The sequence below is a fragment of the Poecilia reticulata genome, chromosome 5 (assembly GCF_904066995.2).
Source record: "Poecilia reticulata chromosome 5, P_reticulata-male-v2, whole genome shotgun sequence".
NCBI classification, from domain to species: Eukaryota; Metazoa; Chordata; class Actinopteri; order Cyprinodontiformes; family Poeciliidae; genus Poecilia; species Poecilia reticulata.
This window is the reverse complement of record NC_088834.1, coordinates 13,055,402-13,069,127: the sequence shown is the minus strand read 5'-3', so window position 1 is coordinate 13,069,127 and position 13,726 is coordinate 13,055,402. Positions and strand designations below refer to the sequence as shown.

At 39.4% G+C, this 13,726-nt stretch overlaps 2 protein-coding genes across 2 annotated transcripts; one reads left to right on the top strand and one right to left on the bottom strand.

Annotated features, from left to right (window-relative positions):
• Positions 1–182: 182 nt before the first annotated feature.
• On the bottom strand, positions 183–1,080 carry tcta (T cell leukemia translocation altered). Its single transcript, XM_008408641.3, has 3 exons — positions 727–1,080; positions 591–642; positions 183–433 (listed from the first exon to the last, which is right to left on the bottom strand). Exons 1-3 carry the CDS (start codon positions 935–937, stop codon positions 391–393), a joined length of 306 nt encoding a protein of 101 aa, XP_008406863.1. The 5' UTR covers positions 938–1,080; the 3' UTR covers positions 183–390.
• A 2,123-nt stretch (positions 1,081–3,203) lies between these two features.
• Positions 3,204–13,442, top strand: mon1bb (MON1 secretory trafficking family member Bb). The gene is made up of 6 exons (XM_008408640.3): positions 3,204–3,364; positions 3,862–3,956; positions 6,949–7,530; positions 9,573–10,365; positions 11,197–11,344; positions 12,340–13,442. The coding sequence occupies exons 2-6, from the start codon at positions 3,878–3,880 to the stop codon at positions 12,565–12,567; spliced, it is 1,830 nt and encodes a 609-aa protein (XP_008406862.1). The 5' UTR covers positions 3,204–3,364; positions 3,862–3,877; the 3' UTR covers positions 12,568–13,442.
• Positions 13,443–13,726: the final 284 nt, after the last annotated feature.

The window sequence follows — 13,726 nt, the reverse complement described above, 5'->3', positions numbered from 1 at the left end:
CCAAATTTCTTAATAAAAACTGTTTTATTTTGTGTCCTGACTTCAAAAATACATTTGTTGCACCACACAGGCATGGTTTCTGGTTGTATATGACCTTGGAAGTGATATTAAAAGTTGCATCAAACCCCAAACCACAACTCTTTCACATTACCACTGCTGCCGCTCACAAAATTCACAAGTGGTCCATGTTGACAACACGATTTATTTCAGTCATTCTTGCTGAAAAGTGTCCTGCTCTGTGACTGGTGACCAAAGTAAGTATCCCACAAACTTTGTTCGACACCATGCCAGGAGAACTGGTAGATGTTCGTATCTACAGATGTTCAAAACTGATCATGTTCATTTAGTGTCTGAAGTAAAAATATCCAGCCCAGATTTCAGGATGAGTACTCAGTCCTTATGGGTCTTCATAGGGTCCCCAGCTTCACTCACCCTACAAGATAACAGATAAAAGATCATACAACAATAGCCATGCAATACATGAAGAATTAACATAAACGACACTAAATTAAAGCGGGCTATCTCCATGGAAACAAAAAGTAACCTTTTGAATTAATGTGAGCCACATAATTCCAACATCGGACACTCACCATCCGCCCAGGTGGGAAGCTGCTTCGGGTGTTCCTCCGTTCTGTCCAGCCCCTGGATGTAAACACAGAGCATGCTAACGCGGCTAGCTTAGATTTACACAGCTAAGAGTTCCTGTGCGGTACGAATAACACCCACCTTGTCGGTAATACATGTCGTTCACTGTGTTCCCGTAGACTTTCCATGCAAAGTGAATCGCGATCAGACTAAATATCAGCCAGCTGAGCAGGATTTTGAATATGGAGACCCTCATGTCGTTGGCGAGCCAATCGTCCACAAACTCGGAAATAAACGACAGACAGCTGTCAGCGATGCGGGACAGAAACTCAAAATCCCACGACTCCTCCATATTGTCCACTTATAATGTTAATGTCGAGAGAAGCGGGCCAGCTGCTTGTCCATTCACTTTGAAGACATCGCTTTGGTTAGGCAGGATGCGTTATCTGTCCCTCCGCTGTTAGCTTTGTTTACGTACAACATTCTTCTTCTGTTGCTTTTTGTTCGTTAGTAAGAGCGCAGTACCGCCACCTACTGGACGAGATGCATATTATCACATATAAATTCACAAGAGATATTTCAGGGGTTTCTTGTCAATTTTTCTTATTGTTAATTTTTTTTTTGCCCAATATCTTTATAGTTTATTATTACATTTTATATGAAATTATGTATTAATTTTGATTATTATGGCTTACACCTTATAAAAACCCAATATTACGTTTCTTCAAAATTTAGAATCCAAAACTAATAAAAAAGGATTTTTAACATCAAAACATTAAAGCGTTTTATTGGAAGATTTAGTGGAAGGAAAACACATACAAGCAACAACGTTAACTGCTGTCAACTGTCTTGAAAGGATTATGAAGGAGAGCCCATTCAAGAGCAAAAGTCATTAAATTAAAGTCAGTGCATAGATTCATGAGTTTTTCAGCTGAAACACTTAAATTAATCACCTTTTGATGAATCTCAAATTTATTGAGATGGACCTGTAATTAATAAACTTTAAACAGTTTGAAAACCCTTTCACAATTAGTAATTACAATTTTATGGATTTTTTTTCTTAATTAATTCTAATAGTTCTATACTTTCTTCATTTAACCATTCCATCCATCCATCCATCCATCCATCAGGCGTTCATGAGGCATCCTAACCAGATACCTGAGCCACCTGAACTGACTTCCCTCCACGTGGAGGAGCAGCAGCTCTTTGTCAAAGAAATACCACAATCTTCACAAACTAAATACAATTGTTATATTTAAAATGCATTCTAGCCCAGTTAATATTGAGTTAATAAATAATATTCTAAGCTAATTTATTGTTAGCTCATTAGCTTAATCTATAACATGTCTTAAATGCAGATTAAATAATTAGGTGCCTTCAGGAAACTCTGCATCGGCCCCTAGTATACCTAGAATAGGCCCTATCTCGTTCCTGTTGTGTTTTTTTATACCAACCGCTCAGATTTTAAGGCTTCCTGAGGGGGAAGGACTGACAGGCTCCTACCCATAGACATCAATACGTAAACCCCTCATGGGGCGCTGAGTCCTACGTAAAAGCGTCCGCCATCTTCTATGTGGCAGCAGGGTGATCGGAGCTCCTTAAGTCCTGTACTGTGTGGACTTGTTTCAGTCTCTGTTTCCAGCTCAACTTCACCATGTCGGTATTTAGCTATAAAGATGCTACGAGTCAGAGCCCAACATGCTGAAAATGTCTTTTTCTGAATGTGAAAGAAACATATACGAAACATAGATCGTATGTATTTTCTATTACACTTTTGGATAATTTCTCTTTTATTCTTGGCTTTAGTCTGTGAACCAGGACGTCTCAGAAGTCACTGAAGTTCTCCCAGTGTGACCAGCAGACTGAAGCCCTGCCTGTGACCATTGTTCCCAGTATAATAAATAAATGTTTTATTCTTTCACTTTTTGTGTATTTTTAAATATCTCAATCTGAAGTATTAGTGTAATAATGTAGCTTTTGTAATGAAATAAACATAATTTACTCTGTTAGACTTATTTTCACTCTTTGCTGTCAATAGCAGAGTTGACATACTGTAATAAATATTTATTCTCTGGAAAAAAATAAGAAAAATATGCAGTTTAATGTTTGACAATGATTGATTTATAAATCAAAAGTCATTTCTCAATAACGTATAAAAAATAAATACAGAAAAATTATTTATTTCTTGTCTTGAAATGTTAAATGTACATTAAATTATAAAATTGTGTAAATATATAATTTAATAAAACACCGTAAACGTGTTTCTGTTCATCAATTTCAATAAAAAAATTATCAGAATCATTTCTGTCAAATAAAACACTGCTCTTTATTCAGAAATGCCCCAAAACAATTAAATAATCACATCAAAAGTTAGAAACGCTGCCTTTGATTGCCAAATATATTAATGTGTGTTCGAAAATGTGTCAATGGCAGGTATTAACTTTAAATACTTTGTAGAACGGTACTTATAAAGTTCGGTCAATTCACTAGTATTACCTTACTGGCACATATTCCACATTCAATATGACGCACCCTGTTACGTATCGCAGCAACGGGCCGGCCCGCTCCATGAGGGGTCTGCGTATTAATGTCTATGCTCCTACCAACGTTCTGATTGGTCAGCTGAACCCGTCATCGTCGATTCCGGAAGTCCGCTGTTGTAAGAGCAAGATTTCGGCTTCTTATTCTTGACAGCTCATTTGCCTCCGGGCTGCAGAAGAAACTTAAATGTAGCTAATTGTATTTTTTTTTAAAGGCAACGTTTTGACAATTTACAAACGTAAGTGTTGTTGTTTTTGTTTATTTGTCTAATTTAAGAAGAGGAGCTCGTTTAAGCCGAGGCCATGAAATTAATCTGTGTGTGTCTCGCTTGTTAGCAGCGAGCTCTGTTAGCTTCATGTCTACAGTCACCGTTTGCTGAGTTTTATTCTAATTCACCGCCACACATCTATCATTATAAGGAGGTTAACTGCATTAAGCGTGTTTGTGGTCGCAGATATGACGTTGGTTACTGTTGAGAAACTTATTTTAGCACAATCCTTATCTCCCTCTCGCTTTCTCTTGGTCTTACCGAGCTGTGTTGGTGTGTAACATTAGATCGGCTGAAGCTGTAATCAGATTTGAATTCCAGTGTCTGTTTGGTGTCCTGGAGCTGTTTCTCTCCTCTGTTATCATGTGACCTCCAGAATAAATGCTCTCATTCATGAGCTCCTCACATCTCAGTGCAACTGTGCTTTAATCGTGAACCTGAACGTGGATTCTTTTACTTATTTGTAGTGACTGGGATGGTATCATGGAGGAAGACCACCATCAAGACAGCGAAGCGCAGGCGGTGAACATTTCTGATCCTCCAACGGAGAACAATCCACCTGGTAAATATGAGTTCATTCTGAACGCTGAAACCCAGCATTTGTTTTGCAAATTTAGCATATTCATATTTGCTTGCAAATAAGGATTACAGGTTTGTATTAGTTGCATTTGAGCTTTATAGTTTTTAAAGTATAAATTTGTTGTCTTATGAATCTTGTTTTAGGTGAACTAAAGATAGGGGGACATGTGATTTATTTAATTGGGTTATGGTAAAAAATTCAAGCTATTACTGAAAATATTCATCATAATAATAATGTAGAAATGAGCTATTATTGAAATATTCCATAAACTTAAATATGTAAAATCATGTAAATTTAAATGGTTAGACTAAATTAAAATAGAAATGGTAAATAAAAAATAAGTAAAAAAGAAAAAAAAATTATTTGTATTTATTCAGTTATTTCAGAGTTTGTTTTTCTGTGCTGCTGTAGACGAACAAAAACTATTTAGACTGCCTCTGTGGTTCAAGTGGTATAAGTTGTGATATTTTTAGATTTTTAAATTATGAATACATTATGTTGAACACACCTGAATATATAGTTAACATGTTTATTTTATTTTAGAGTTGTGCACTTTTGCTCCTGAGTTATTGTTTATTTACATTACAATTTATTTTTAAATTGAAGATTGAAAGGTTTGTGATGATTTTCACTTGTGATGCTTTTCAAATCTGCATCCTAATGTTAGCTAAAAAAAGAAGAAAAATAGTACAATACACAACAAAAAATAGAGGCGGGAAAAACTCCCTGTAAGGTTGAAATATTTTATTATTCCATGAAACTTTGACCAAAAAGACTGGAGCAAAACCACTGCAAGTTACAAACTGCAGTTCGAATCCGAGATTAACAAACCAAAACAGACTTTGCTTCTCAAAAACTTGGACTACTATTTATATAGTTATTCTGCAGAAGTACAAAATAACAGAATATTCTGTTGAAGACAAAGATAAAGAAAGGACTTCAAAGAAAAAGCAATTTGCTATCATAAAGCCTAAAAATGTGAAATGAACATTTATTTTTGACTTCTTTCAGTAGCCGATTATAAAATCTCCTCAGTTAGGTTTTTAAATAAACATTTTATTGCATATATTCAATAAATTTAATGCCTAATGCATTTATCATTCTTGGTTGGGAGTACTACTTGTTTTTGTTTTTTTTTGGCAAACACTTGAACTAAAAGTTGTCCTGCAAATATTTATTTATTAAAGCTCATGTGTTAGCCTGTCAGCAAATTTTGCAGGACGATACATTTCCCCAGAAATTATTGCAATAAGTGATGATATTGTTGTTTTGAGACCATTTTCAATTAATGTTATGATGAAGACATAATAATGCAAGAACATATTCTCAAAGATTAATAAGCCATAATTAATGAGCTCTCAAAGTGGAAGACATTTAAAATATTCAAAATAAATAAAACAACAGAAACGTTATATAAAATGAATTATGAAGTCTCTGTAAACTAAGGGGGCGTTTACACGACAATGATCCAACAAAAACGGAATTTTTGTTCCGTTTTTGTTGGATAATTTACATGAAAACGTTCTAATTGCAATCTTTGTTTACACAGTAACTGTACACATCAAAAACGTGTTATGCTCTCGCTGCGCCTAGTATGTGCTAGGTTCTTTGAAACTAAGTGCGCATGTGTTTAAAAAAAACGTTCTACTTGAAGGCACGTGGATTCGCGTTTCCCCATCAGGTACCGTTCTCCCATAGATTGGGAGAAAACACGCATTGTGTGCGTCTGATTAGGGCGCATGCAGTTGGAAAAAGTGGGATAACTTTGCTGAAACACCTTGTTTGAGCTTTCACTGTGTCTGTAACGAGCCCCGGACTGGAAGCTGTTTATTGTTTTTACCTTGGAATGGCCAACAGTCTGTTATTCCTTTATCAATTTGATAAAATGGGAGCTTCCGCACTTCCCATATCCGTGTCCTGTCACCTTTTTCAGCAGTTAAAACGGTTTAATCCGTTGTTAACAAGTCGTAACCTGTTTTTCCGAGCCGCTTTCAAACGCAACATGAACGCTGAGACTCTCGCGCTGGGTTTACACCAGTGAGGCAGCAAAGGAGACCTGCTGCTGCTGCGCAGGTGTGTGTTAGAATCATGGCAGCAAACCAGCAAAACGCAAATAACTTTTCAGTTTTTTTCCCCCAAACTAACCGACTGAGTTGAGTAAAGCTGTTGGATGCAGGCAATGATAGCTAAACAATGACTAGCTAATATCAATACAACACCTTAAGCTTGTTAACAAGTAGCCTATGTTCTATGTTCAGCTACGTAGATTCATTTTGCCCCCCCAAAATAAGTCGATGCCCCCCCTGTTAAACTGGTCTGGAGCCGGAGCTGGTCCGTAGTTCTCTAGATAAGAGCGCTGAACAAGCAGCCGTGTATTTTGCCACCTGGGAGGTGAAGAGACGCTGAGGGAACCGTATCTGATGGGGAAACATGGATTGTAGTAACACCAGCATTGTGAGTAGTTTCTTCTTCTTCTGTGGATTGTAGGAAGCAGCTATGTTTTGCGTCATATTATGCATGAGCTGGGGATTCTCTGGAAGAAATGATCAGTTTTCTCTGTTTACACAACAATGGACATCGGTACGTTTCAGAAACATCGCACTCTGGAACCCGTTTTCAATCTGTGCCGTTGTTAGAGAAAACATTCGGTGGATTCGTGTAAATGTACAGTACAAACGCAACAAAACTCTTCCGTTTTTCCCCGAAATTGTTGTGGTGTAAATGGGGCCTTAACTGTTCTTCAAAAAAGGGTCCAGTTGAGACGAAAACACCAGACTGAAGACTTTTGTCATCCAGCTTTTGGTAGAAAAAGAGAAAAGAGGAAAAAACAATAAATCATGCAAATTAAAATGATTGCTCTTGTGTTAATTGATCCTGCGATTGATTTATTGCTCATTGTAACAAGCCTCCTCATGTGTTTGTGTTTGTCGTTTTCCTTTACTTATTTCATAATTTAGTTTTGCTTTCATTGCAGCCGACACCCTGGCCACTTCTCTCTGTCTTTTGGGGAACCACATGTTTCCCGATCCAGTGGCGACGAATGCTTGCAGCGGCGTCAACCGGAGCGAGCCGGCCAGTTTGCAGCCGTCTGATGTTACAGCAGAGGATCCAGGTCCGGAGGCAGAACCTCCTTCCAACCTGGGAACGGAGTCAGAGACGCCAGACTGTCAGAACAATCTGCCGGCCCACTCAGCTGGCAGAGGGACCAAAGATTCTGGCGTTGAGAACGATCAGAGCGACTCGGGGGAGTTTGTTGTTACAATGCTGGCCAAGGCCAAGCTGGAGGAACAAGGTATAGGCGTGAAGGGAAGTTCATCTCCGTTACTGGAGGCGGGAATCCAGGAGTCTCCTTCGTTCACTTCTCATCGAGATGAGGACGTCACGGCCGACAGCTGGCGGCAACACAGGAAGCACGTGTTTGTGCTGAGTGAAGCTGGGAAGCCTATTTATTCCCGATACGGCAGCGAAGAGGCTCTGTCTTCCACCATGGGCGTCATGATGGCGCTGGTGTCGTTTGTCCAAAGTGGAGATAACATCATCCGCTCAGTGTATTCAGGTGAGAGCGTTGACTGTCATGGTAAACATCAGGGTGGACAATAAATCGATTGTATCGTGATAGATCAATAGAATGCGTAATATATATTCAATATAATATTGAATATATGGAGTATTCACTGAACTCCGATCCAGAACTGAATAGCATTCTGGGGAATGTAGGCAGAAGAAAGACTTTAGCCACTCAACCTCTTTTTCTTCTTTTTTTTCTATTATTTTTATTTATTTATTTGGCTTGCCTTCAAGAGCTGCTATTTTTTTTAAATCTCGTTGTGCTTTCTTTCTTGCACAATGACAATAAAATAAATTCTGATTCAGACTTTCAGCTTCTCACAGCCAGCTATATCTCTTTCTCAACGTCAGCAGCTCTCCTTCGCTCCGCACAGGTGTAAACCCAGCGCGAGCGTCTCAGCGTTCATGTTGCGTTTAAAGGCAGCTCAGAAAAACAGGTTACGACTTAACAACGGATTAAACTGTTTCAACTGCTGAAAAAGGTGACAGAAGACACGGATATTGGAAGTGCGGAAGCTCATATTGTATCAAATTGAATAAAGCTTGTGGAATTAACTCACTCACTCTTTGGTTGTCTAGCAACTCACTCACTCTCTGGTTACCTAGCAACAACCTACTGAGTAACTGCTGCAGCAGCAGGTTAAGGTTTTGCCACTTTGCCTCATAACTGCTTAAAAATAATAACCAATTTTGTGGAGAGAAAACTGGATAAAACACTAAAAGTGTGGGTTTTAATTTTTGTCACATGATTTATTTTTCAAGGAAGTTTTGATAGTAAATAATTTGAAAACCATGTATTGTTTTTTTTTCTCTGCAGTTCACAGTTTTACATGGCTTTGTGCAGATAAAATACGCTGCAGCTAATTTTAATTACCAAGTCAAATTTCTTCTATATGATTTACCAGTGTTGTAGTACTCGAGATCGATCTTGGTCTCGGGACCATTATTTGATGGTCTCTGTCTCGTCTCGGACTCGACCGCATTTGGTCTCGGGCGCTGAGGACTCGGCATTTTATTTCAAGACCAGTCGAGACCGCAACTGTGAAAATATCACTGAACACGCAGCATACTATCCGCTGGAAGCCGTCTGGATGAAAAAGAAAAACAAAAAAACATGAACGTTGTATGTGCTGGGTTTTTACCTTAGAATGGCCAAGTCTCTGTTATTCCTCTGCCAATTTGATACAGTAGGGGCTTCCACACTTCCGATATGTGTCCTCTGTCACTTTTATCAGCAGTTAAAACTTGAATCCGTTGTTAACATGTGGTAATCTGTTTTTCCGAGCCGCCTTTAAACGCAACATGAGCGCTATGACGCTGGGTTTACACCTGTGCGACAGTGAAGGAGACCTGCTGCTGTTGTGCGGAGCTGCACAGGTGTGTTAGAATCATGGCAGCAAACCAGCAAAACGCAAATAACTTTTCACAGTTTGCCCCACAGTTTGTTGACGCAGTGCCATCCTTTTTAGGGATAGCACAAGACCACCGCGGATCGTAGCACAGAGATGGAAGCAAAGCAGAACAAAGAGTTTGTTAAATTTAACATTGGTTAAATGTATTAAGTATTTAATATCTATGTGTTTTTATGGGAATATGGATCTTTCAGATCAATTTGAGAAGTAATTTTGATCATATTTCACATTTTATCATATGTAGAGCGCGGCGCTGGTCTTAGTCTTGACTCGGTCTCGACTTCCCTCGGTCTTGGTCTTGACTTGGTCTCGGACCCTAAAAGTCTTGGTCTTGTCTCGGTCTCGATACACTCTGGTCTTGGTCTTGTCTTGGTCTCGATACACTCTGGTCTTGGTCTTGTCTCAGTCTCGATACACTCTGGTCTTGGTCTTGTCTCGGTCTCGATACACTCTGGTCTTGGTCTTGTCTTGGTCTCGGGTTAGGTGGTCTTGACCACAACACTGTGATTTACATTCAGCCTATTTTTAACAACTGAAGTTACGGTAGTGACTTGGTTATGCTATAAAATGTGTCTGTAAACCTTTAACCTCTTGTCCTGTTTTGTCTCGGTCCGACCAGAGGAGCACACGGTGGTGTTCCTGCAGAAAGGACCCCTGGTTCTGGTGTGCGTCTCCAGCAGTCGTCAGTCTGAGCAGCAGCTGCGTGACGAACTCCTCTACGTGTACTACCAGATCATCAGTATGCTCACCCAGGCCAGCATATCCCGCATCTTCGAGCACAAGAAGAACTACGACCTGAGGCGGCTCCTGGCCGGATCCGAGAAGATCCTGGACGGCCTTCTCAACCTGGTGGATTCGGACCCGAGCTTCCTGCTGGCGGCAGTGCACTGCTTGCCTCTCGCCTCCTCTCTCAGGGACTCTCTCAGCCAGATCCTGCAGAAAGCGATCACCCCCAACCTGGTTTTCTCCATCCTCATCGCCAAAAACCAGCTGCTAACCATCGTCCAGGAGAAGACGGTGATCGAGGATGCGAGGCTGGCGCCGGCCGACGTCCACCTGCTGCTCAACCTCATCGGAGCCTCGTCTGCGTTTCAGGCCGGGGAGATCTGGACTCCGATCTGCCTGCCCCTCTTCAACCCTGACTGTTACTTTTATGCTTACATCTCCTATCTGGACCCGCCGGAGTGTACCGTTTGTTTGCTGCTGCTTTCCACGGACAAGGAAGCTTTTTACGCCGTAGCCGATTGCAAGAGGAAGATCGAGGAGGCCATGCTGGCGCAGAACTCCCTGAGCCTCATCGCCAAAGCTCAGTCGTACAGCGTGAGCCAGGTCGGTGTGTCGGACCTCAGACACTTCATGTACAAGCCCTTCGACGTGCCGGACAACCACCGCCAGCTCACTCAGTTCACTAGGTGTGTGTTGGGAGATGTAGTTTTTATTTTAAACCCGTAGCAATGACAGGATACTACGGAGTATTGGAACCACTGTGGAATTTCTGCCACAAGATCTCAGGAATTTTATATAAAAAAATTGCACGAAATTACTCAAAGGTGTTTAGATTAATTTTAGAAAATTTCTAAAAACAAATTGGACATTTGAATTAGAAAAGTCAAAAATTTGCTAGATAAAAATATTCAACTTCTGAATTTTCTAGAAAAAAAAAAACATGGAAACTTATGAGTTTGAAATGTCAAAAATGTGCTAGATTAATCTTAAAAATTTAATTGAAAAAAAAAAACGGAAAATTTGAGTTTAAGTCAAAACGTTTTGAATTTTTCAAGCTCAGAAATTTTCTTGTTCTTTTTCTGAAAAATTTCTGAAATTAATCTAGAAATTTCAACGTTTTTTATGGCAAATTTTTGACTTCTCAAACTCAGAAATTTCATTGCTTTTTCTGAAATATTTCTGAGATAAATCTCAAAATTCCTATGTTTTCCTTCTATTTTTTATTCCATCTACAATAGCCCTAATACGCCATCACAGTTTCTGTAGGTTTCAGAAAGTCATGAAATACAAAAAACCCTACAAATATTAGGGATAGTTGGAGGATCCTGCTGCATACAATCAGGGTATACTTGCCTTCTAAAGTTGTCATATTACTTGAAAATGCTTTCAAAATAACAATATTGTTTATCGCAATAACTTCTGGAAAAACTTATTGTGACAGACCTATGCGTGTATGAATATGTGGCAATAATAATCTGTGAGCTTCATACGACTTTGTTTGTTTAACCTGCTTCCAGTCCAGAGATGGAGGCTCCCTACAGCAGCGATGAGGAGAAAATGCGGCTCCTGGATCTGTATCGTTACATGCACAGCCGCATCCACAGCACCTCACGGCCCCTGAAGCTGATCTACCACGTTGCTGAGAGGGAGACTCTGCTGGCCTGGGTGAGGAGCTGCGCTTTAGGTTACTGCAGTCATGCATAATGTATACGGATTTTAGAAATTCATGGATGCTGGTGTTCCAATCAGTTCATTTTTAAGACTTCTAGCCTACTTCTTCTTCTCCTGTTTTTATAAGTGATTAAACACATGATCCACTCATCATTGATAGGGATTTGATCACTATTTGGTGCTGATTTTTTTCTATGAGCGGGATGTTTTAGCATATTCATTACTGTGCAACAATTCCTTAATTCCTTAATATCAACCAAAAAAGGCTCTGAAATTAAACGGTTGAATCAATGTTGTCTGCACATAACTTAAAAGAAAAAAACTGCTTTAAATTAGATTTTATTCTCTTTTTCTTATTCCATTCACACCATTCCAAATTAATGACCATATATATATATATATTAAACTTGAGATTTTCGTCTGCTCACTTCTGCCTATTCGAGCTCATTTCAAAATGAGCTATTTTAGGGCGTCTTGTCACTTTAAATTCAAATGAGCTGCTGCTGGCCACTCCCTCCCCGACGTAACGTTTACGCTTCACATGAAAATGTCTGCAAACAGACGCGCAATTATACAAAACGTATATTTTTGTAAAGCAGCAGAGCCTCCTCTTCAACCAAGAAGAACGCAGCAAGTGGTTTCTGGGCGGTAAGTCAACAACAAAACAATTGTTTTTTCCCAGCAGCCGTTGAAACCAGCGGTGAAACCAGCTGACCGAACGGGGTGGAACTCTGGTTGGGTTGCTAGGTAACGGGCCTGGGGGAGATTGCTAGGTAGCGGCGCAGCGCCCGTTGAATGTGTGAAACGGCTAACTTTCCAAGCAGTAACAAACATTAACTTATTGAATTTTTTTGTTTGTTTGTTTCTTTTTGAACACTTAGGTTTGTTTTTAGAAATAGTTGAACCCCTAATGCAAGTTTTAAAAAGGTTTTTAAAAAATCGGATTGATTTTCATATTTAGTTAAGTCTGTGTTGTTTTTTTGTTTTAGGTGACCAGCAAATTTGAGCTCTACACCTGCTTCAGCCCTCTTGTGACAAAGACCTGTGCCATTACTGCCATCACTAAGCTTCTGAGATGGATTAAAAAGGAGGAGGACCGCCTCTTCATCAGATACCCTCCTAAGTATTCAACCACTCCGAACCCCAGCAAGAGCTCAAGAAGCAGCAGATCCGAGCAGCAAGATACCACAGATAACGGCTTCCTATCTCTGCTATAGGACTCTGCTAGCGCTGCTCTGAAGCCGCTGCCTCACTCAATGATATTTTTTACAGTGACTCGCTCTTATTTTTCATAATCAGTTTTGGAGAGGTATTGGACTTGACGTAAACTGACGAGTAGAATCAGACACTAAGTTTTAGGCTATTTAAAAAGTCTCTAGTATTCTCCTCTTACTGGGAGCGAGAGCATGTTGTTTCATCACTGCTTTCCTTTAGAGACAGTCGGGGCGAAGAAGCGGCACTCGTAAGTTTTAGTTTGAACTGTGGTAGAACCTAATTGAAAAAAAAAATATTTAAGTGAAAAAGTTTTTATATTGTTTTATTACAGAGAAAAAGAGAGTTTCCTCACGGGCTGTGAATGTATCACTCGGATGACAGTTCGATCATAAGCTACATCCAAGTTCATTTGATCAAAAAAAAAAAAGTAGGTCACATGTAAACGTTTTGGGAAGCGGGGAGTTTGCAATAATTATTATTTTTTGCTTTAAGATCCACATAAACTGGAATAATGACACTGGAACAGCCACATATAGACTCTCGGATTATGTTTTACAACCAACTGCAGGGTTTCATTACTGCTGATATTTGTACATCCAGCTGAAAGAGAAGTTACACATTTTAGCCTGATGACAAAGCATTCCCATCCTGGTGTCTAGTCAGAATCATGGTCACATAAAGACAACTAGATTTTATTCACTAAGACAAACTCAGACTTCACATCATGTTTATCTGCAGATCATCTCACCTCTGAAGAGTTTGGCTGTTTTCTCTTTATGAATGACGTCTTCATACTTTTGTCTCCTGAGGAGTTTTCATTCATTTCAAGTTTGAAGAGTTTGTTTGGTTTCATGAAATAAATTTCAGATTGCACATATTTTTGCGTATGTTTCTTTCAGGGATCGTATGTGTTGTACTCAACGTCTTGATCCTGTTTATTTTAAATGACAAAAGTTAACTAAATTTAGTGTGGAGATTTCTTTAGTAGTCAGCTTGTAGGTACATTCTAAACAGACAGGAAGGACAGAGACAAGGAAGAGAAGAAAGGAATGAGGATAAAAGGAGGAAGCTGAAACAAGAAAAGAAGAAATAAAGGAATTTCCTAACAAAGGTAAGAGTGAAGACATAAAACATGGTCAAAGATTAGAGAAATTAAAAGCA